This window comes from Notechis scutatus, chromosome 2, assembly GCF_049901735.1.
Source record: "Notechis scutatus isolate UNSWTSFEM ecotype Mainland chromosome 2, rNotScu1.2, whole genome shotgun sequence".
NCBI classification, from domain to species: domain Eukaryota; kingdom Metazoa; phylum Chordata; class Lepidosauria; order Squamata; family Elapidae; genus Notechis; species Notechis scutatus.
The window spans coordinates 64,018,460-64,043,587 of record NC_142010.1 but is presented as its reverse complement, the minus strand read 5'-3'; the positions used below and the strand labels follow the sequence as shown (position 1 = coordinate 64,043,587).

General features: G+C 38.0%; 1 protein-coding gene across 1 annotated transcript in view; it reads left to right on the top strand.

Annotated features, from left to right (window-relative positions):
- The window catches only part of SEMA3G (semaphorin 3G), a 92,836-nt gene that overhangs the window by 26,793 nt on the left and 40,915 nt on the right, over window positions 1–25,128 (top strand). The window contains exons 2-3 of the mRNA XM_087954930.1: window positions 11,074–11,234; window positions 18,694–18,756. Of these exons, the coding sequence (XP_087811056.1) occupies window positions 11,074–11,234; window positions 18,694–18,756 (224 nt within the window). The remainder of the gene's footprint in view (window positions 1–11,073; window positions 11,235–18,693; window positions 18,757–25,128) is intronic.

Below are 25,128 nucleotides of genomic sequence, written 5' to 3'. Positions count from 1 at the left end.
TCACTGCAGTTATAAAACTGGTAACATGGTTGTTAAGTGAATCTGGCTTTCCCATTGACTTTGCTTGTCAGAAGGTCTCAAGAAGTGATCACATGACCTTGGGACATTGCAACCATCATAAATCTGAACCAGTTTCCAAGCATCCGAATTTTGATCACATGGCCATGGTGATGATGCAATGGTTGTAAGTGTGAAAAACGGTGATGTCACTTTTTTCAGTGCCATTGTAACTTTGAATAGTCACTAAGCCAGTGGTTGTAACTTGAGGAACAACCTATAATAGGAGTTTAAATAGTGTGATTACATTTGCTTTTTTAAAACCAAATAAAAGTCCTGGTTTATATGTCATCCAAGGAATGAGGAGATGCATAAAATTCCTTTTTTTTCTGTCTCTTCTGATTCTTGGCGAAAGGGAATCCCTCCTCCCTAGGTGGTAGTAACACCAGCCAGGGCAGATTAGTTACCACTCATTTGGTAGAACTAATCAATAGACATAGTAACTTAGTCATTATCTCCTGACAGTCATTTGGCTGTTCAATCATTACTCCCAACATTCCTCACCATTATCCCACCTAGTGGCTGATGGTGTGAGTTGAGGTTCAATGACATTGGAGAATCACAGATTCCTCCATTCCTCCTGTTGTAATTCTCCCATTCCCATTAGAGCCGTGGTGGTGCATTGGTTTGAATGCAGTACTGCAGGACTAAGTCACTGCTCACTCCAGGAGTTCGATTATGAGTGGCTCAATATTGACTCAGCCCTCTATCCTTCTGAGGTCGGTAAAATGAGGACCCAGATTGCTGCGGGAAAGATGCTCACTCTGTAAACCACTTAGAGAGGGCTGTAAAGCACTGCGAAGCTTTACAATAGCTTTACAGTTAAACTATCCACTATTGACTTCACCCCATTCCTAAGAGGTCTGTAAGGGGTATGCATAACTGCACAATTGTGCCTACTGTCCCTGTCCTATTGTCCCCATTTATTCATACCTATTTCCTGTATTCTTACTCATGTTTATACTTATACGTATTATCTTGTAAGTGATTGACAAATCAACTAAAAAAAATGAGCGGTACATAAGTCTAAATGCTATTGCCATTACATTATCTTTTATTGACAAATGAGCAGATTCCCTTCCCTATTGCCTATTTTTTGTTTGCTTTCATCAATTGTGGTTGGTTTTTAAGAGAAGGTGGAAGTTACAGAGGTTCCCAGATCCCACAACTGATAATCAGATCCTAATTATTGTCTCAAGTGATTGGTTGATTATGTTCCATCAAGATAATTCTGATCTTTGTATGTATAGTTACATTATGACATTTGAACAGTTGCTATACCAAATGCTAGATTGCGGTTAATTTCTTGACTGCTTGTTGCCTTGTTCCTTTATGGTTGATGGTTGATTCTAAAAGACTTAAGCTCTTCACCAATTTGGTATCTTTATTGCCAATTCCAAGGCTGGTTGTTGTATCTATGCTCATGCTTTTGGTTTTCTTTCTATTTAATTTTAGTTATATATTTTTTCTGAACTCCTTGACTTTTATTACTAGAGTTTGCAGATCTTTCCATTTTTTTGGTTATAAGTATCATCAGCATAGTGCAGATTATTAATGTTTCTTCCACCAATGTAAAACCATACCCTTCCATTCCAGTTCCCCTAGAGCCAGTCTATTTCATGATATTGCTTCCTGATCTGTATATACGTTTTCACGAGGAGAACAAGATGTTCTTGGATTCCCATTTTCTAAGCACATTCCACAGCTTGATGTGATTGATACAATCAAAGGTCTTTCTATCATCAATCAAATACATAGTGACTTCTGTTTGGCTATTCTTTGGCTTTCTCAGTTATCAATGTACATCAGCAATAATGTTTTTTGTTCCTTGGCATTTTCTTGAACATTTGGCAACTCTTTTTCCACATAAAATTCTAATCTGCATTGGATGATTCTAAGCATTATTTTGCCAGCATGGGAATTAAGGATAATGTATGATAGTTTGCACACTCTGTTAAGTCTCCTTTGGAATGTAGTCTGATATCTCCCAATCTGTTGACCCCTATATCATTCTCCAGGTTTGCTGGCTTAGCTTGGTATGAATCTTGACTGATTCTTTTTCTGTTGTTTGCTGTACTTCTGTGGATATTCCATCGATTAGTTGTCCAATTTAGTAATGATTGGAGTACTGTTCTAAATTAATCTTCTAGTATTATCTCAGTTAAGTAGGGAGTATTTAAATAGGCACTGAGACCACAGGTAGTTGAAAAATGAATCAATCAATTTATTTTAATCTCTGTAGTATAAAACAGATGCTACACTCTCCTGGTCCCTTTATAAAAGCTGTCCAGCCAAATAATGTCATCATTCTTTGATAGTCTTGAGGATGCAGAGACCAGACTACTGTAACAGCTATTCAAATGAATATATGGCACACACGTTCCTCTTTCAAACTTTGTTATACTGCCTCCAGAGTCAATTGGCTCCTTTTGCCTAATAGGAGGACTGACCCTCATGCCAAATATAATATCTGTGTGAAAAATTTGGCTGTTTTGGCATGTGACATACATACCTTTATCTTTCTTGATTTTTGCTCTAGTGAATAGTGAGGATACTTCAGGAGTTTGATATCCCAGTTTGAAGAGAGGCTTCCTCAAACTAACCTGCTGCCTCCCCCCCCCCCATTTTAATAATGTACTGCCCCCTTAATATCCTAATTCTGATTTGACATCTGTGGAGAGGAGGGGGATGCGTGTGGTCTTAGGGGACTCGGCAGTGAAGCATGACATATCATTCCTTTTATTGGGAAACTGTCAAAACCATTCCAGATGTGTGGTGAAGAAGGACTGTTTTCCACCAAGAGGCAACATAATTGGGGAATTAATGGAACCAACATCCACATAAAGGCATGTTAGTGGGAAAAATTCCAATGTTTTTGAGGGATGGGAATAGGCGGAATGACTTATTGTTGCCTTCTACCCTAGTCTGAATAATTACGTCCAGCCAAATGGAAAGGAAGCCAAATGGAAGAGCAACAGTAGGACAGTTGCTGCAATGCTGGGCTCTGGCATGAAATCCCCAAATATCAGAACAGGAGGCTTCTGTCCCTGCCTGGCCTCAACTGGACGATATCTTCAATTACACTTTAGTTGGAAGCATCACTTGATTATGAGAGAGCAGGATGTCCACAGTTGATGCTTCAGGTGCACAATCTCTTCTGCCCTTTGCTTTGATCCTTGCAAACCTATATCTAAGGATGTATATGATGCCCAATGCAAAATACCCAATAGACTTTCTTGTGAACATGAAAAAGTCAGTATTCCCATTTATCTCTTTTTAGGAATGAATTTTAAAGTGCCTTGAGCATTGTGTGACCTGCTATCATCATCATAAGTGATGCAGTTTCCCGAACCGAAGTGTTGAGTCTCAAAGTAGGGATCTGCATTCCGTAAAGTTTAGGTATAAATCCTACCCCAGCACTTGATTATAATTTGTAAGGCTAAGGCTGAGGCTGAGGCTAGGGACAGAAGATATAGGAAATCTATCTATGTGGTTACCAAAAGTGAACATTGGTTTGATGGCACATCAGTCAGTCATATATAATAGGACAGTAAGGCAACCTTGACATTGTACTTTAAGAGAACAAAACATACAAAATGCTACCACAGTGATGCCATGCTGAAGAAGGCAAGTCAGAAATGTCCAGCTCTCAGTAATGGGGCAGCAAATATTGTAACGTTAAAATCGAGTTATTAAATCCATTTGTATTTCCCTTAATTTTCCCATTTCCTCTCCATGCACTTCCAAATTGTAGTATTGGAGTGATTAAAAAAATGTTTTATTTATTAAATTTATTGTCCGCCCATCTTAATAAGGGTAACTTGGAGGTAATCTTGAAGATCCAGAGCAGGCTTCTTCTGGAATAAGCTTTAGTTAGGCTGCAGTAGTTGAGTCTTTTTTTTTCAGGGTAGCAAAATGGTGTACCAAATGATTAAATGCTCAGCCAAGATGATGAGGGTGAAATGAAGTCTGCCAGAACTGAATCTGGTATGTGGGGAGCATGCTGAGGTCAGGATTGGTTGTTTTTCTCCCTCCAACTTATAATTGCTCAGCAACGTCTCCGACATGTCATCCTATTTGCCTCCCTCCCTCCTTTTACTGCTATGATTTATGCAGAAAACTTGTAGGAAAGGGGAAGATGTTGCTGGGAATTCTTGGATTCAGAGGGGCAAAATAAGGTGGGGAAAGAAAGCTACTGAAACAAAGGCATTGCATTGCATAGTCAAGGAAGGCACAATTTAGCAAGAACAGAGTAACGAAATAAAATTGTGTCTGAGAATTTGGTTTGAGGCGCCGAGCCTGGCAATGAATTTGAATAATTCCTGAGTCAGACCTGAGCAATCCTGTTAGATATTGCAAAATATTCCATAGTCAGATTCTTACAGCCAGTGCTGATTTAAAAAGTCAGAGATATATGGTCTGCTTTATCCTCCTGTGGAGTAAGGGTTATAAATACACAATTATACTTCATATAACAGTTCCAGCCCAGCCAGAGAAACAGTGAAACAGCTGATGAATGCCTAGGAAGCCAACTGGAATGCTGATCTCCAAGGATGCTTTCTGCATTGGCATGCCTGTTAACAGCTGGGAACGATTCAGCATGACAAACACCTGACTCACCATCTTCAGGGGCAAAAGAAGATAGATTCCTGCATGGGCCAAACAAGTCCTTTGGGGATTTCTCCTCCTTAGGCTTGTATTTTCTCATCACTGTACAACAGAACAATTATGTTGTGCAATTGATACTAACCATCTGACTCGACAGAGGCCTCTTCTCACAAAGACCGTTTCCATCTTTATAAAACTTCATCATACAATATTTCAGCATTACGGCAGGATGAAATGTTAATGGAGTGAATTCCACAGTGATGATAGTAACATACAGGATTATGTGGGATGTTTATATATTCTAATATCGTATCCTCCTGACCTTGGTCAGTCATATTTAACAAGAGAAAGCTCAAATACATTTCAATCTGCAAATGTTTTTTCTGTAATAAGTAGACTATCGAGAAGAAAAATAAATACAGATGGTATTCTTTTGCAAGATATTGTATCTCCTCCTCCTACGTTGAAGAGCAACAGGCAACATGCTTCATCAACTTGGTGGCTTCTAAATGGGCTACATCTCATTAGGAACATTTTTTTATTTATCAGCTGCTTTGACCATTAGGCACATTGAGACTTCTCATTATCCCGAAGCATTGTGGCCCTGTGGAAGGAGGGCGAGGAACACATGTGAAGAGCATCTGCTAGGCTTCAGCTTTTTATAAAGGTTTTTGAGGAGCACTTGGTGCTCTCCGAGTTTTGGTTGTTTGCTTGCAGACAATTTCATTACCCAAGCTAGGTAATCTCATCAGCAAACAGCCAAACTCAGAGAGCACCAAGGGCTCCTCATTTCAACTCTGAACTACAAATATTCTTTTTTTATTGGTAAAAGGGGTTTTAATCAATATTTCTAGTTTCTCTTTTTATAAAACCCTGTGTGTGCTCTTCTTTCATCTCCCCACATGTCTCTGCCTGACTTTCCCCCCACAGTGTTCCAAGACCTCAAATCTACTCCAGCTTTCAGTAGCCAGAGATAAGACTGATTCTGCAACTGTCAGGGAGTTATCCTTGTCACACGATTGACTGCATTATAGAGCATTCATCCTCTAGCCTTTTTATCAGCCTTAAAGAATCCTTCTGTCTTCACTTGCAGATAATGGCAACTCCTTCCAGCCTTTCAGGTGGACAATCCAGCTTTCCGAGCTAGAAAAATTTCTTGGGAAGCTAAGCATAGGTATTAATTTTCCAGGTTTAAACCCCATCCTTTCTACCAGCCATATTGCTGCTGAGGCAAGGTGGATGTAACAAATGCTACCTTTCTAGCCACTCCCTTCTTCTTCCTAACCAAAGTAGAAATCTGAACTAAGGTTCAAAATCGTTTATACTGTATCCAATTTCTTTGATGTGAAGCCATTTGCTTCTTGACAAATTCAGTATATATCAAGGGCAGAAACTTTTGTAGTAATTGATTGAGAGAAATCCTCCTTTATAATTCCTCTCCCACACTTCTGCCCCTGAAACTCGTGAAGTTTGTGGAATTGAAAAAGATTAATTTAGCATTTGTCATTTTGCAGTACTTTCTTGGGTCTTACTCAGATGATGTTAGAACACCATTTCCGGGCTCTACACCCTCTCTAAAACTAGAGTTCTTGAGAGTTCTGTTACAACTAAGTTGGAGTTTTAACAACAAGGCTCAGAGAACCCCAATAATTCCACAATTCTTGGAGTTTATGCCAAGTATGAACACTCTCGAATTTTGTGGTTCTCATTTTCAGAAGTGTGTGCTTTTTTAAACTAAGATGCTTAATGAGTAAGAATAACACATTACAAGATTATATCACTTTTTAAAAAATACATTAAAAAGGGGGGATTTAGTAGATTTTCTGAGTTGAATCTGTCCCTGTTGTCTGGCATACACTGATTTATATAAGAAATGTATTTGTCATTTGACTTGCACTAGAAAATTAACAATACGGTCCATTTTATAACGCAAAAAAAAAGAATAGGAAATTGTATGCATGTGTGTATATTTTTCTATGCAAAACAGGACCACAAAAAAAATTATAATTTGGATTGTTTCTATTGAGCATTCCAGTCTCAGCCCTGCCCTTCTCTATTCCAGTTCTTTTCCCACCTACTTTTTATTTTTTCCAACCAAAAGAATGTTGGAAAAATTATGTAAAGGAACTCAGGACGCACTACCCATCTGTGGGTCAACGTGGTAATGCTAAAAAAGCTATAAAAAAACCCCAACCTAAACAGAATAGGATTAAATTTGATGTAGCTGGAGAAGCCAGTAAAAAATAGACTTAAGTATGAAAATCAGCTATATCTGGCAACATGGCTATGGAGGAAAAAAAACAGAAAGAAAATCCCCCAATGCATTTTTATACAGTCAACTGCAAGGCAGGTTGATTAATTATGTGCCATAAAATCATTTTCAATTGCTAACAACTACAAAGATAGATCTTTTTTTCTATGATGGATCTATCCCTAATCTGTTCTTTCAAGTCTCCCAATGGTGCATTCATTGCCACTTTAGCTGAGTCCATCCACTTTGCTCTTATTCTCTGCTAGAGGAATAAGGGGACTAAAATAGTGGGCAGAACTGCAGATTATGCAGTTGACATTGTCATTTTATAATTTTGAGACCACAATTTTTGCCATTTTTCTAAATCAATCCCATATCCAAAATTTCCCCCCCAAACAATCGTTTCTTTAATTTGTTCCTCCTCCAATTTAAATTCTAATAAGTGTCCATAAAGTTTTTCATTCAATATCTCACCATATCTAACTGTTTGTTCCTTGGATAAGAAAAAGCTTCAATGGTAGATATCCATGATGGAATTTTTAAATATTATTGTCTTTTTATCTTCTCACAATTCAAAAACAATGCCTCTCGGATGTAATGTTTTCTAAAATACCCCTGTGTTTTAGTTCCCTTGTACCAAAGGAAGGCATGCCATCCCAACAGCAAGTCATGCCCTTCTAAGGTCAATAGTCTATTGTTCCTTAGTGTTATCTATTCCTTTACCCACATCAGATTTGTTGCCTGGTAATACAACTCCCAGTTGGGCAAGGCAAACCCTCCTCTTAATCCTGCATCTTGTAACAGTTTTAGTTTTATTCTTGCTTTTTTGCCCTGCCAAATATATTTCAGCACAATTCTACTTAAGTCTTCAAAAAACTCTTTCCCTAGTCGGATTGGAATTGTCTGGAATAGATATAAAATTCCAGGCAATACATTGTAGATATTCTCCCAATCAGTGATAATTATAAATTTCCCCATTTTATCAAATCTGTCGCAACCTGCTGTTTGAGTTTAAGATAATTATCTTCCTTCAGCATGCTACATCTTGGTGTAATGCATATCCCTAAATACTTAACCTTGTTTGTGACCTGTATTTCTAAAACTTCTTCTAACTCTTTCTTTCGTCTTGCTAACATATTCTTTGTTAATATCTTTGTTTTATCTTTATTTATTTTCAAACCTGCTACTTTTCCATATTCTTCTATTTTTTCTATTAGTTTAGGTGCTGTTTCCAATGGCTCTTCTAATATAAATACCAGGTCATCTGCAAAGGCTTGCAATTTATACTCTTCCTTTTTGATTTCCATTCCTTTTATTTCTTTGTCTTCTCTAATATTCCTATTCAACGCTTCCAATGTTAACACAAACAACAGGGGCGACAGTGGACAACCTTGCCTTGTCCCTTTTCTTATATCTATAGATTCTGTTAGTTCGCCATTTACCATAACCTTTGCATTGTTCATGGTATATCATTTCAAAGGCTTGAATAATTTTTTTACCAAAGCCCATTTGTGTCAATTGAAATAAGATGAATAGCCAACTCACATTGTCAAAGGCTTTTTGTGCATCTAAAAACATCAAGGCCATTTGTTTTTCAGGATGTACCTCATAGTATTCCAGAGTATTCAAAATAATTCTCACATTGTCTTTGATTTGTCTCTTTGGCAGGAATCCATTTTGGTCAATATGAATAAAATTATTTAAATATCTTTTTAGTCTTTCTGCCAGAATTGAAGCAAAAATTTTATAGTTTGAATTTAATAGGGGTATAGGTCTGTAATTTTTAATTTGCTGCAGGTCTGTGTCCTCCTTCAGTATAAGTGTATTATATGCTTCTGTCCATGTTTTGGGTATTCTTTTCTTTAGCATAACTTCGTTCATAACTTCTAATAGGTGAAGATTCAATATTTCCTGGAAAGTCTTGTAAAATTCCGCTGGTAAGCCATCTGGACCTGGTGCTTTTCCAACATTTTGTTTTTTAAGGCTTCTGTTAATTCCATCATTGTATATATATATATATATATATATATATATATATATATATATATATATATATATATATATATATATATATATATAGTGTGTGTGTGTGTGTGTGTGTGTGTGTGTGTGTGTGTGTGTGTGTGTGTGTGTTTGTTTATTTCAGTATCTTTAGGTACCTGAGGTAAATTCACTTTCTGTAAATATTGCTTAACTTTTTCTTCTTGAATATTCTCTTGAAAGTACAATTTTCCATAGAAATGTTGTATAATTTTTTTCTTCTCCTCATTTCCATAGCAAACATGTCCTTCTTCATTTATTAATTAGCTAATCCTTCTTGATTCTCTTTCCTTTCTCAGTTTATAAGCTAGCCATCTGCCCGGTTTATTTGCATCTTCAAAAAAAATTCTGTTTAGCATTTTTAATTTTTGTGCTAGTTCCTGTTTTTCCATTAGTCCCATTTTATGTTTAATTATATCCATTTTATTTTTAATGTCTTTTTTTTGCAGGGACTTCTGTAGATCTTTTTCCCAATCTTTTATAATCATCCTCCAATGTTTTGAAAGTCTTTTTCTGTTTTATATTTCTTTTCCTTATATAGTCTATTATCAAGCCTCTTGTGTAGGCCTTCATCGTATCCCGGAGGTTCTGTAGAGATATATCCTCTTTTCTATTTTCTTTAAAAAAAGAAAGCAGGTTCTTTCTCTATTTTCTGTTTAAAGTCTTTTTCTTTTAATATCGTATTTTTTAAGGTCCATCCAGATCTCCTCTTATATCCTTTCCAAATAACTATCACTGGATTATGGTCTGCCCAGGTGCTTGTTTCTATTTCAATCTCTTGTATGTTGGCCAGTAATTCTGCTGACACCCATATCATATCTATTCTAGACCATGATGCATGTCTGTTTGAGTAAAAAGTGTATTGCTTACTTTCCACATTTCTCTCCCTCCATGCATCTTTTAAGTTAAATTCTTCTGTTATTTGAAAGAAAGATTTTGGTAATATCTTTCTAGCTTTCTTTGTTTATTTCTGCATTTTATAGTCCAACCGATCATTAACTATTCCATTAAGATCTCCCATCATAACTATATTAGCATAGTCCAGTTTGATTATTTTCATATGTAATTTTTTGTAGAATTCTTCTTGTTTGTCATTCGGAGCATAAATTGCAATCAGGAGTGTTTTTGTATTGTTGTCCATTATTTCCACCATTAGTATTCTTCCATCATCATTGGTATAAATCAATTTTGCTGGGGTGGTCTCTTTAATATATAAAACCACACCTCTTTTTTTAGATTGTGCCAGCGATGTAAATAATTCCCTAATTTTTTTTGTTTAAATATATATTCATGTTGTGTTTTGATATGTACTTCTTGTAGGCAAATTATATCAAATTTTAATTTCTCTAATTTGTGAAATACTTTCCTTCTTTTAGTAGCCAAATTAAGTCCATTTATGTTAATCGTCATCAATTTTCTTTCATCCAGGCTTTGTGAGGGTTTTTTATTGCTCTAGTAGGTCTTAATTCTCGTTGCTCTCTGGGTACACCACCTACTGCACCTTCTTCTTTTTCTTTTTCAATTACTGCTATACACTCCTGTTGGAATTCAATTAATGATTCTTCCTTTTGCTTCTTCCTCCTTTCCTCTGAAATATTCTAAGTAGAATAGCTCAGCTTTTTCAACTGTGTCAATTCTGTGTCTTTGTTCCTGCCAGGTGAACAAGAGACCTTCTGGCATCAGCCATCTGTAGTTTACTCCTCTTTTAAGTAACTCTTTAGTCAAAAATAAGTATTCTCTTCTCATCTCTCTTACATTTCTTGGTACCTGTTTCAGCACCACAATTTCTTTATCTTTATACTTTAAAGTTTTCTCTCTTGCCACCTGCAGTATCTGTGTCTTGATAAACTTTTTAGTGACTCTGATATGAACTTCTCTTGGTTCTCATTGCATATCTTGTATAGACACGGAACACTTCAGAAGGAATGAGACTTTAATTGCAGCAAATTCTCAACCACTTGCTCTAAGTCACTTGTTGCTACTCCCTTTTGTTGAATTGTGCCTTGTGCCCACGCAAAGCAATGTCTCACCCAAGCTATATGGTACATAGAACTTCTTCTATTTCAGATTATTTGTCCTAACTTACTTTGTTTTGTCATTTGATTCCTGTCTCTTAGATCTCCTGGCCACTAACCGCTCAGTCCTGTTTCTTGGTCACCGGGGAAGTTTAGACTTTCGCTCCCTGTACCTAGATGAATACCGTGATCGCCTATTCATTGGAGGAAAGGACACCCTTTACTCGCTTCGGCTAGACCAAACCAATATGGATGTTAAGGAGGTAATGCTCTTAAAATGGATTGTACAGTATTTGTAATAGTACGGTACAGATTATTCATCTAGGAAAAATTAAAATTGCTCCCCATGGACCTTCGTCATGGTGACTTTGTAAAAGGAGAGCAATTTACTGATGATCATAGAACATAAAATGAAAGAAGCCAGAGACCATGACTTATTTATGACCATCAAATGGCCTCAATACTCAGCTGAGATTGGAACTAAAATGTCATGCTATAATTCAGGAATGTATTTATCATATGGTTTTCTTACTGATTAGCATTAGCTGAGCTTGTCTGGACTCCAAGCTAAGCAGGCTCAAGCCTGGGTAGTAGCAATAGCAATAGCACTTAGACATATATATCGCTTCACAGTGCTTTACAGCCCTCTCTAAGCGGATTGCAGAGTCAGCATATTGCCCACAACAATCTGGGTCCTCATTTTACCCACCTTGGGAGGATGGAAGGCTGAGTCAACCTTGAGCCTGGTGAGATTCGATCTGCCAAACTGCTGACAGCCGGCAGTCAGCAAAAGTAGCCTGCAGTACTGCATTCTAACCACTGCATCACCACAGCTTTAGTACCTGGTGAATGGAATGCTAAGACTGAAACCTAGATTGGGAAGGCTCCTCCCTTCTCATCCCAGAAGATGATGTTATTTCCGTATTGTTGCCAAGAAAACTACATGGACATATCTGTGAGCTCATTACGGATCAAGCTCAGCAAAGTGGAAGGAGACTTCAGTTTCTAAGAATCTGACTATTTGGAGACCTACTGTGGAGAAAAAGATGACCTGCTTGCAGTGGGGATAAAGATAAGGTAGAAGAGAAGAAGACTTCAAATCCTAGGTTTTAGCCAGCAGGACTGGATGCCTACCCTTTTCCACTGGAAGAGCGGCAGTCCACAGCTTGCAGATTACCAGTTCATTTCACCATGGGTACTCCAGCTGCTTCTCCATGACCACAGCAGCAAATGGGGGAGAGAAATCATTGGATTCCCTGCTCTGCAAAAAAATGGAAGTGAATTTTGAAACAGACATCTGTGCCATTTATGGGAACTTTTTGCAAATTGTTGAGATGCTAAGAGTTTGTCTTTATACTTGTGTTTATTAAACTTAGTTATATATTTCCCTCTTGCTGACCAGTTTAAATATTATTGGGAAAACTTGCCGTAAAATGTATACTTAACATTAATCTTCCATGTGATAATAGTCAAGTGTCTCTACAAGCAGATTGAGTTGTATTTGTTTTATATTTTTTATTAAACAAATGTTTAACAAGATAAAAACAATATAAATTTTAGAAAAAAAATAGTGAATAGATAAGAAAGAAAATAGGAAAAAGAATACAGAAAAGAATGAAAAAGAAAAGATTATTAAAAAGGGCTCCCAGTCTTCTTAGCAGTTATTATAAATTCTTTTATATTTTGTTCTCTCTCTCTAAGTTTACATCATAATTTCCTGCTTTCCAAAGTCTACGCTTTCTAATCAAAAGTTCATTTTCCCATTCTTTTACAAAAAGTCCATAAAGGGTTTCCAATCACTAAATATGATTATTTGTCTTTCTTTAATCAAACAGGTCAATTTTGTCTTCTATTTTAATTCTGTTATTTTTAGCAACCATTCCTCCATTGTGGCTATTTCACCGTCTTGCATATTGACTTCTATTTGTCTCTGTGTGTGGTTTTAAATGTGCTCATTGAATGTTGCTCTAGCATAACCAAACACTTTCCAGTAGTTTTAGATCAGGATATTAAATCATCCATAGAGGAGCTTTTCTTCCATAGAAGTTGAAACTTGAGATGGACAGAAGGAGCTCTGCAAAGTCAGACCTAAGTTCTGCTAGAGTCAAGAGTAGAGCGAACTTTATTAAATAGAAGCCAGAAATGTGACACCAGATTGGATAGATGGATGAGGGTTTTGCAAAACATACAGCCCAAAAGAGATTATATTGCAATTAAAATAATTGAAAGCATGGGAAGCTGAGACACAATCAGGTTTTGAGTAATTTATAGAAGTTTACAAAAGGATTTCTGCCATAATGTTAAATGAGTAAATCAACTGCTAGGTCAACCTTAGTATAAATTGAGATAGGAAATGAGATCTGACAGGTTAGGAATTTTTAGTACAAGTATTGTGCAAATTTCTTAATGGTAATTGTTCTGTTTCTTTGTTCATTAATTCTGTGAGATAGGCCATTAACATTTTCATAAGCCTATAAAGAAAAAAAATCAAGACCATCTAGAGCAGGGATCCCAACCTTTTCAACGCCGCGGCCCGGTTCCGACATCAGCTGGGCGCGCGCCCGGTGCCGCGTCAACTGGGCGCCGCCATCTTTATACGAAAAGGCGCTTCGGTGGACGTCACGGAGCTGTTCGTCATAAAAGATGGCGGCGCTACGCTCTGGTGAGCTTTTCGGGTAGAAATGGCTTTCTACCGGAAAAGCTCATCGAGCGCTGCGCGCCCATCTTTTATGACGAACAGCGCTTCGGTGAGCTTTCTACCGGAAAAGCTCACCAGAAGCGCTTTTACCAAAAAGATGGCGGCGCCCAGCAACCAGCGCCCGGTAAGGCTTGTTCCGCGGCCCGGTACCGGTCCGCGGACCGGCGGTTGGGGACCCCTGATCTAGAGGGAATCTGACCAATGAGTAATTAAATCCATTTTTTTTTCCTCTTTTGGTGTGGCCAACATTGTATTCTTTAAATCATGCATGTTGAAGAGAATTGCTTGATCCCATTTGTGCAAGGATGTATATTCAGTGGAAGCTATTTGCAAATCCATAAGGCTGTAACTTCAAGGTAAATTATGGACTGTGTGCCATTTGTTCTTTGTGGGATCACTGCAAATGCACAGAACTTATATGAATGGAACATATGTTTAAATATTTTCTACAACTATTGTAATGGGTTTAGTCAATATAGGGTTTCCCATTGAAGCCTGTCTTCTTTGTATCATTGGTCTCTGCCTGGCCCACATGAGTCACAAACAAATTTTTCCTCCAATCCATGTAAAGATGTAATATAAAGTTACTTTGCCTAAGGGGGCGGTGGTGGCTCATGTGGTAAGACGCTGGGCCTGTGCACCACTGAGGTCGGCTGTTCGGTAGTTCGATTCCCATGAGTGAATAAACCACGCAAGGACAAGAAAGGAGCCTCCCCCGAATGCCTGCTGGCATTCAGGCATCCTGTGGGTAAAGACGAAACTGCCCAAAAAAATTCCTTTCACAGAGGCAGCCAGCCACCTTGGTGATCCCTAGCTAACATGTGCCATATGCTAAATAAATAAACTAACTGCCTAAATCTGGTCGTACCGAATCAGTCAATAAAAGAAAAGTGATTTCATTAATCTGAAAAATATAATAGATGCAGTGACAACAGTAGAAACACCAAGTTATGGACTGTGTTATATCTGTGTGTACTGAATCTAGACTGAAGAGATTTATGTGTATGGATGTTTGGGAGAAGAGAAAATGCAATAGGTAACCTCTGAGTGTGCAGCTACATATGTCTTGGAATTAGTTCTGCTTTCTTTAATCCAGTATCATCATTAGCCATGCCAAATGGAAAGTTATAGAGGTTGGTCTACTGTATAGAGGAAGTCTTCATTAACAGCTTTGAAAAAAGTAGGAATCCAGCATGCAGGGAATAAAGAGTTATAATCTATAGTTGCATTTAATCAGATACTATTTTGACTTTCAGCTAAATGGCCCCAGCCAGGGATGTGTTTGTCTTCTCTTCAGTTTTTATATGGAAAAGAAGGACATCCAAAACAACATGGGTTTTAAAGCAGGAAGGATCACCAATAAGATCAGGAGTACTTCTGAAATGGTTTTATAGAGTTATCTGTTGAAAAATGTTCATTTTTCCCTTTAGATCAATTCTATCATGATCTTATGATGCATCCTGGAGTATTCTGCTCAAATGTTGCATTAGTTGTGACATATACTTGGGTGCCTAAATGGAGTCATACACTATCATTCATTGATGTTGGTCACTTCCATTTTTGGTGCTTTGGTTTTTAAAATACGGCAGCTGAAAGCCAAAATTATGGTTTTCATTTTAAATAGCCTTCAGGCATTTATATTGCTTACCCTACTAACCTACAGGAGTCCATCCCTGTTGGTATTTTATTAATAAAAGACATTGAGACACGCTTGTCTGGTATATTCTATGGGACAAGAGCAAATTTATTCTCCTTAATTATACAGCTTGGCTTCTTACGGCCGTTTTAAAAGGAAGATTTTGAGCACCCCTGTATTTAGATGAAATCCTAGCCAGTTGTAAACTGTTAAGTTTTTTAAATAGCAATTTGTCATTTATGCATAGCTAAGTTCCTGAGGGTGTGAGACCACACAAAAGAGAAATTAAAAGTCAACATTTACTCCTCTACACTTCTTTTTAAAAATGAATGTTTCTCTACAATTCTCTGCCAGCCCATCCACCAGTAAAACAAACTTTATAAATCAGGTCTTGGCTTGCATAAACAAGTAGGGATAAAAGTGCCAAGTTGTAGAGTCAGGTTAGGGTTAATCAGAAGTCCCTTATTTAAGATTTTATCTTAATTCTCTCTTGTGTCATGAAACTACAGCTCAGTAACGTAATTACTATGTTTTTATTTCAGATAAAACAATCCCAGAGACTCCTTTATATTTGAAATATTGAGATAGCCTCTTAAGTTCATTTTCTCAGAGTAGATAGATGAATAGATTAATTCCAAGCAGCATAATAAAATTCAGTTCTATTTTTAACATTGAACTGTGCTGTCCTGCCCTCCCTCCCTCTGTCTCTCTCTCTGTCTCTCTGTCTCTGTCTCTGTCTCTCTGTCTCTCTGTCTCTCTCTCTCTCTCTCTCTGTTTCTCTCAGACAGACAGACAGATGTACGTACGTTAGGAGTCTTTATTAGGGCTTCCAAACCTAAATTAGTATTCCCCAGCTGTTTCCTTCACCAACACCAGCACACCCCCAATGAGTTAAACAGGCTATTCAAGAGAAGCCAGTGCCACTCCACAGCTCAAAGGCAAGGCAAATCCACCAGGCAAAGGCAAGTCCAGAGTGCCAGAGGCATGATCTGAAGTTCAAGGTACAGAATCCAGTTGGAGAGTCAAGACAAGAATCACAAAGGCTAAGGACACACAGCAAGGAAATGGGCACATTGTTCCCAGCATCATTACAATCCACTTGCATAACTAAATAGCTGCTTCATGCTTCCTGCCCTATCAAGAAGGGCAAGGCTGCCGCCTCGCAAATAGCCTGGCTGATCTTTATTGTACCTGCCTCCTCTCAGCCCTATGTGCTCTTGGATTGGGAGGAGGAGGAGGAAATTCTTCCTGATCTCCACTGACCAGCTACAGCTGTGTGCCTTCTCTATCTGAAGCCTCTGGGCTTCCCAGCTGCAAATGTGCCTCTCCTGTCCCTAGCTCAACCAGTTGCTTGTCCAGTTGCTCCACTGTGCTCAACCCCTCCTCTCCTGGCTCAGCCTCTGGCAGTCTTCAAATGTTCCTCCACCAACAACCCTGGATCCTGCTCTTCCTTGTCTGAACTAACATCTGGGGAAGCATCCGAAGAAGGCATCACACGAACTTTCGCTTTTTTTCATGTCTTTTAGTGTCTTTCTTTTTTTATTAAACAAAATCTTTATTAAATATTAAAAAGATAAATACAAAATATAAAATACAAAACATTTTGTTAAAAACAAAAAACACTATACACATTACACATTAATTAGACGGTGCTTATATATCAAATATTATTCTAATACTTATTTCATATATCTGGTTATTACTTTTACCTCTTTATAGTATTCCTTCCTTATTTATTTACTCGCTGGTTTCTATTGTTTATCCATTTGTACCAGATGTCTTCTAGTTTCATTATCTAGTTTTCACTTTTGATAATTCTAACATTTCTGACGAATGATCTAATTTGTGGTCCATTTTCTTAGCCTCCCATTGCCTTGCTTTCCCTTCGTCATCCTTGAGAAACCCTTAATGTTGCTTCTGAGCCTTGCCAGGCACGACTCCCTCAACTTGCAAGCCATAGCCAGTGCATATAAAGCCAGCCTGCTTTCCTTTGTTTTGTCTGCACCAATTGCAAATCATAACCACTTTCAGGAATCTATTACTGCTGGTTGAGTGAGTGTGAAATGTGAACCTGGAGGCAGGGAGCATGGTAGAGCAGGGGTCCCCAACCACCCGGTCCGCGGACTGCACCGGTCCGTGGAACAATCCCTACGGGCCGTTGGAAGCCAGCTGGCTGCCATCTTGTGTTTGATGAAAAGTGCTTCCGGTGAGCTCACTGGAAGCACTTTTTCATCAAAAACAAAGATGGCGCGCCCAGCTGATGCCGGGCACCGGGCGCGGCGCCAGCTGATGCCGGTCCGGCCGCGGCATAAAAAGGTTGGGGACCACTGTGGTAGAGGATGGGCAGTCAATCTGCCAATTTAAAAAAAAATAACTTCAGGAGGAACATGCTTACTTCAGTATTCCACCCACAATAGAAGCATGAGAGAGTTTTAAAAGCTGGTTTTCTACTTTTGGAAAGAATCTAGATTTTTTTTGGCTGCTTGTAATCTACTAGTATGATTTTGCAACTGGTGGCATGAGAGAGATGGGATCATGTCCAGCAGAAAATTGGGGTGGAATATTTTCCTCCCTGGTGAATATGTGTTATTCTCTTTTCCTTTCACTGATTATTTTCTTCTTTATTTCTCTTTTTGTTTAGAGCTAATTTGCTAAGATTTTTTTTGATAGTCACTATATATGATTTATAATGCTTGATTATTTTGTATTTAAGTTTATTCTGAGTTATTCTTTCTTCCCTTCTGCTGTTTTGTTTAAATTCTATCATCACTTCATTGTTGTTGTATCTCATGAGTTCCGTTCTTATTTTTGCTTGGTTCAACCATTTATCAATTGTCCACTTGTCTTTATGAATTTATTTGAACTACTCATTTTAATGACTGAGGTGGTTTTCCCCTTGTCTCATCTCTTTATCTGCTTAATGCTTTCAACTGCATTTGGCATTTATTACATAACATAAACATTATACTCATTTTAGAGTTATGATAATTTCTTAATTTGCTCCTTCTTCTGCAGAGAGAAACTATTTTTTCTATGTCAGTTCAGAGTTGAGGGTTCTTTGTTGAATCCAAAAATGTTCCGTCCAAAGTGCTGCTCCATCTGTTTGCTTGGCTGCTTGTGGCCTTAACACTGAGAAAGATCTGTGCGGTGCGGAGGGGGGAGATAAGTAAATTTGATAATATTATCTCTGGGAGAGATAATATTTTATTCCTGATAACTGGAACCAACTTTACAAAGATTTGTGATATTTCCAAAATATATCTTAGAAAACAGATCTTGAAACTTGGGATTTACTGAATTGAAACTACTCTTCTGACTCAGAAGATTTCCCCAGTCCCTAAGACATGCTTTTCAATTGATTTGAGCTCAAGTTTGTTTTCTTTTACAGATTTACTGGCCACCTCTTCCTGGGCAGAAAGAAGAATGCTTCCAGAAAGGAAAGGACTTAGCGGTAGGTCATTCCATTGCTTGTAAAATTTCAAAATTTGCTAAATTTCATCTCCACTCTGTGATATATTTGAAATGAATTTGCAGTTTCTGAAAATGTCTGTGGTCACCTTGAACTTATTGGATTATCTTTTTCAAAAGTTTCATTCAGTCCTTCTACCCAAAGGATTCATCCATGGTTGAACATCACTCCCTGCCCTAACTTAAGGAAATTACACTCCATGAGGAAGGAGGAGATTAGGAATCTATTTCCTCACTTGTACCAACCTAAGCGCAAACATGACTTGGTATCTGCTGTGTCCTATGGCATTTTTCATCTGATGGTACTTGGGTCTCAAACTGCTGAGTTCCGGTCCACAAATCCAGCGTTTGAATTGCTAGGCCACCACATCCCTTGTGTATAAATAGTGTGGAATACACTTTTAATGCTTTGAGCTCAACTCCTATTCCTGGTTAGTTCTTCCTGACTCTCACAGGGCCATTATTGAATACTCTTTATGATTTGGTGACCATTATTTTTCTAAGATTATCTGATATTAACTTCTCTTTTGAGTTTTTTTAAACTTATTCTTGTGTCATCAGCATCTAACACTCTTGTCTTTTCTTGGCTTCCCGGTGGATTGCTTCAGTTTTCCAAAACATTAGCATCTTCTCCAGTAACCTTTGTATTATACGCTCAAAATAGCATAGCTCCATTATTAGTGTTTCTAGGGAGTTGTCGAATCTTACTTAATCCAATATTGAATGATCTGTTCTTTTTGTGGGCTAGGGTATTCTCAGCTTTTTCTCCAGCACCACAGGGTAAAGGCATTAGTACAATGTTTATTTATTATTTTATTTATTTATTTATTTATTTTGTCAAGAGCTTACAATATAGCAGAAACAAGAACAAACATAAGTTTAAATACAAGAAATAGGAACTAATAATTGGGGACAATAGGACAGGGACGGTAGGCACGATTGTGCACTTATGCACACCCCTTACAGACCTCTTAGGAATGGGGTGAGGTCAGTAGAGGTTAGTTTGAGGGTAAAGGAGTGGGGGTTTGAGCAGGTGACAACAGAATCAGGTAGTGAGTTCCAGACATTGATCACTCTGTTTGCAAAAATCGTACTTCCTGCAATCAAACTTGGAGTGGTTTACATTTAGTTTACATTAGTTCTGTGCCCTTGTGTCATCAGTTTGAGCTCCCCCCTTGATTCTGATGTTATTCCTTGGGGTACTGTACTCTATACCTTTGAAATTTGGGGTACTTATTGCTGAAATTCCATCTTCCTTGCAGATAGGGGAAGCCAGAACTGATTAGCTATTGATTGTAAAGCACATTCTTGGGAGGCATCAAATTGTCCACTGGATTGCATTTTGGTGGTAGATTCACTATAGATCTTTTTACTACATAGTGCCTATTCTTTGCTTCTACATCATGTGAGCAATAATCTGAGACAAGTTGGGGGGGGAGGAGAAATATGGGGTCTATAAGGGCCCTGGGATCTTTTGTTTACAGTCTATCTCACTGTAATGGTTCTCAAGAGTGAGTGTTACTCCCTTCAGCCTTATGGTATTTATTTTGAAGTCTGCAAAAAAAAAAAAAAAAAAAAAGCTGCAGGCTTTGAAGGGAGTCTTAAAATGCTCATTCTTTGCTTTTACAAACACAAAATGCAAAAAAGCCCATTCTTTTAGCTACAGAAAAAAAGTATTCTTTTCCCAGCATTTCTGCTTTTAATAGGATACATGAGAACCTGACCAATGTTATCCAGAAGGAATAGATCAATAGAAGCAATGATTACACTTATAGAATACACCAGCTATTAAAGACTCACTAATGTAATTGAGTTAAAATGCCTTGTCTTCACTATCCTCCTTGTTGGTTAAAAGCATTGTTAGAATAATAAAAGTGGAAAATATGTCCAGTTCCCCAGTACATTTTTAGACTGTGGCTTAGAGGTCCTATAACGTTTGTTGCCAGACACATTCTAGGTTTAGCTTATAGTCTTTCCACTTTTTTATAAAATGAAGCCTTACGTAATACACGCCAAGAGTCATTAAGGATTGCTGGATTTTTACTTTTTCAAGGAACTCTTATTTTTACTTATCCATATTTATATCCAGTGCTGTTCAGTGGATGGAGCTGAAGAACTGAGGGTTGGTAGTGGATTTGATAACAATGAAAAAAGAACTTTGCTTCTTGCCTCTCTTGGGGCAGGAGAAGGAATGGAACAATTCTCCTGTTGCAGCTCTTGCTTTGATCCGTCCTCTGTAGGAGGTGAGACACAGCTTATTTCAGCAGGGGCATTTGGATGCCAGATATTGTGAGGAGGGGGAAAGAACACAATTAATCTGCCTTTGTAATTCCAGGCTATTCTGCATTTTGTTGCTATTAGAGTTTAATGCTATCTGGTTTTACATTTCAATTGCCTTTTAACAATCATATAAATTATTCATCATAATTTGGTTGTATGATCGCAGACAAATATTATATAAATAACTTAATAGGAAATGGCAATTTGTTTTCTAAACAATTATTCAAAGAGATTATTTTAAATTTCTCCCTTTTTTACTTAGGTACTGTTGCTCAGCTATTTGGACTTTCAGTTCATCAATAGGTGGATATGTTTGTAAGCACTTTTGTACATCTTCTCTGCTTTAAGATTTGTGAAACAATCTATTGCATAAAGAGAAAAGAAGATGAATTAATACGATGGATTGTTTTCCACATTGAATTCTAGTGCCATCTTGGCTGAAGAAAAGAAGTTTCTCCTGGAGTATATTTAAAAGTCTGAGAGTTAGAAGGGTTTTCTAAACACCACAAATCAGCAAAATGGAAACAGGTTAATCATAGTCGACAGATTCATTAGAACTCTCCGTGTCATAGAAAAATAACAGTAGTAGTAGAAGGAAGGGGGAGAAGGAAGGAGGAAGGAGGAAAGAAGAAGGAAGCTAATTCATGGGGGGAGAGTTGGATGCAGGAAAATAATTAGTTCAGGCCAGTCAACTTGATGCCTTCCAGATGTTTTGAGTTATAATTCACATAATCCCTTGCCGTTAGATATGGTGGTGTATACGCAGGTGTCTTTATTTTAGTTTTACAATATCTATCATTGTATCTCATTTGTAGCCTAGTCTAAGGAATAGGGAACTCTTTGAAGCTGAGATCTTGAATTTCTGGATTCCTAAATCATAATGGGACATGAAAAAGACAGCCAGTGTGTTTAATAGATGGGACCAGCACCAAGGAGATTCAGGTTATGTCCATCTTTAGCCATGGAACCCTGTTGGTTTAGGTTGTGGCAGTCATTCTTTGTCATTGGACTCCTTGACGCTCTCGGTTTTCTTGCAGAGATTTCATTAACGACTAGACAACATCATCAATGCTAGCAAGAAAATAATCAAGCTCAGAGAGCACCAGGGACTCCATAGCTCAACCCTGAGCTACAAATATTTATTGGTCCCATTCTCTGTCAATCCAATCATTCTCAGAGGATGGCTACTATTAGGATAAATTGAAAGGCAATCCCAGTGTAAGAACCTTGAGCTCTTGACAAAAAGATGGGTTAGAAATCCAATGAATAATTGCACTCATTTTTTATTTTTCCATGTCTAGGATTTTCAAGTGTGATAAATTTTAAAAGATAGCAAAATAATCTAACAAAAACATCGTTCTGTAAGATATTAATTTCAAATTTCATAAATATAGTCCTAAATCCAGCATATTAAACCTGCAAATTTGTGCTAAATCACAGTTCCTAAGGTATTGAAAGAAAAATAAAAGCCTGCTATGACAAAATTGAAAATGTTTTAAAATATGTGTTTTCTGCACTTTTGCCATCCAGACCAGGATAATTTAATACAAAATATTTTTAAGAGTGCCATCTTTTTCTGCTATTACATATATGATAACAAATGTTATGCCTGTTTATTGTTCATTGAAAGAACAACATTTTCAGATTAAAAGGAATTAATCTGATATGAAACACAAATCTCTGGTTGAGACCTATCCACTGTTTATTCTGGTAAGATCCTCAAAGCAAAAAGTTGAAAGCTGAAAATATGGAATTGATTATCAGGCTATGAAAGAATTAAAATAAATGACTCTTCTTTGGAAACTGAAGAAGAGTAACAAGGCAGAAAATAAATCACTCGAAGGGCAGGCTGGCTTTTTAATTATATTTTGGAAATGAGATAATTTTGCTTTTGAATAAGCATTTTATTATGAGAAACTTGGGAATTACTGTAGCTCTGCCTTCTTCAATCTCATGCCCGGCCAGATGTCTTTAGGAGTACAATTCCCAGAATCCCGAGTCATCAGGGCCCGGAATTGTGCCTTTTGGGAATTATGGGAATTGCTCATGTGCCTGGAACATACTGAACTGGGGAACGCTGCCTGTTTCAAAGTGTCTGGGCTGCTTTTGCTCAATTTTCCTCAATCTCTTGAGCAGGAAAAATATATGAAGGTAATTAGCAGCACCAGCAATGTCATTATTGGCTCAAAGACTAACAAAGGAATAATTGATGGTATTATAAGATGAATTACAACATGGGTGTCAAGCTTTTTGGCTTGCCCAGGCTGCATTAAGTGAAGGGGAATTGTCTTTGGGCCTCATATATAAAGTATACAATAGAGTTAATGTATATAAATATTGCTAAAACATCACATAATAATGTTAAAAGTTTACAATCTTATGGGACTGCATTACTAGCAGTCCAGGGCTGCGTGCTGGCCACGTGTTGGACATGCCTGAATTGTAAGGATCTCTGTCCAAATAAATACGCTAGAGATGAATTAGATCCAATTTGGATGGATATATAGAATTCTTCCCCAACTGGAGGCACCACAGAGTTTGAGAGGCAGAATGGTGGGAGAGCATATTCAAAAGTAAAAGTAAGATTTCATTCATTTATATTTAATTAAAATTAAGTACAGGTGGCCTTTGACTTACAGTCATTCATTTAGCAACCATTTGGAGTTACAATACTGACTTACAACCCGTCCTCCTATTTACAACCATCACAGCGTATGTCTAATTTAATGAAAAAGATGACACGATGACATGATAGCAGTCTTCCAATATTTGAGGGGCTGCCACAAAGAAGAGGGGGTCAGCCTATACTCCAAAGCACATGAAGGCAGGACAAGAAGCAAGGGATGGAAACGAACCAAGGAGAGAAGCAACTTACCAGTAGAATTAAGGAGGAATTTCCTGACAATTAATCAGTGGAACAACTTGCCACCAGGAATTGTGAAAAGCAATAGCACTTAGAGTTATATACCACTTCACAGTGCTTTACAGGCCTCTCTAAGTAGTTTTACAGAGCCAGCATATTGCCCCCAACAATCGGTCCTCATTTTACCCACCTCGGAAGGATGGAAGGCCGAGTCAACCTTGAGCCTGGTGAGAATCAAACTGCCGAACTGCAGGCAGTTGGCAATCAGCAGAAGTAGCCTGCAGTACTGCATTCTAACCACTGCGCCACCACGGCTCATGAATGCTTCAATACTAGAAATCTTTCAGAAGAGACTGGGCAACCATTTGTCTGAAATGATATAGGGTTTCCTGCCTGAGCAGGGGCTTGGATCAGAAGATCTCCAAGGTCCCTTCAAAATGTGTCATCCTGTTACAGCATCTTCAGAGTCATGTGATCAAAATTTGAGCGCTAGGCAACTGGCATGTATTTACAATGATTGCAGTGTCCCCCGGGAATCCTGTGATTTCCCTTTGCAACCTTCCTGCCTGGCTTCCGACAAACAAACTCAGTGGGGGAAGCTGGATTTTCTTAACCCACCTGATTCACATAACAAAGTGATTCGCTTAAAAACCATAGCAAAAAAAAAGGGTGTAAAATCAGGCACGACTCATTTAACAACCAACTTGCTTAGCAACGGAAACTGGTCCAGATTGTGGCTGTAAGTCAAGGACTACCTGTGTAGTGGATATGATTGCTTTTTTTCTGAGATATTTTATCTTTTTTTTCCTCCTATCTTGTTAAAAATTGCAGTCTGGTGGCAACTTCTGCAGGTTTCTAGACTCCGCGTTCAAGGCTTTTGGAGAGAAAGGCTATTCTTGGGTTATATGGGTAGTCCTCGACTTACAGCAGTTCATTAGTGACTGTCAAAGTTATCACGACACTGAAAAATGTGATTTATGACTGTTTTTCACAGTTACGATCTTTGTAGCACTCCCATGATCAGGGGATCAAAATTCAGATGCTTGACAACTGACTATGACTGTGCTGTGGTTAGCCAGCAGCAGGTGCAGATGGCTGAGGATAGCGAGGACTCAGATGAGGGGCCAGGACCATTAGGGAGTGGACTGCTGCCTTCAGAGATTGTGGGGGCTGGCAGCGGTGATGAGGAGGTTCCCGAGGAGCCTGTGCCAA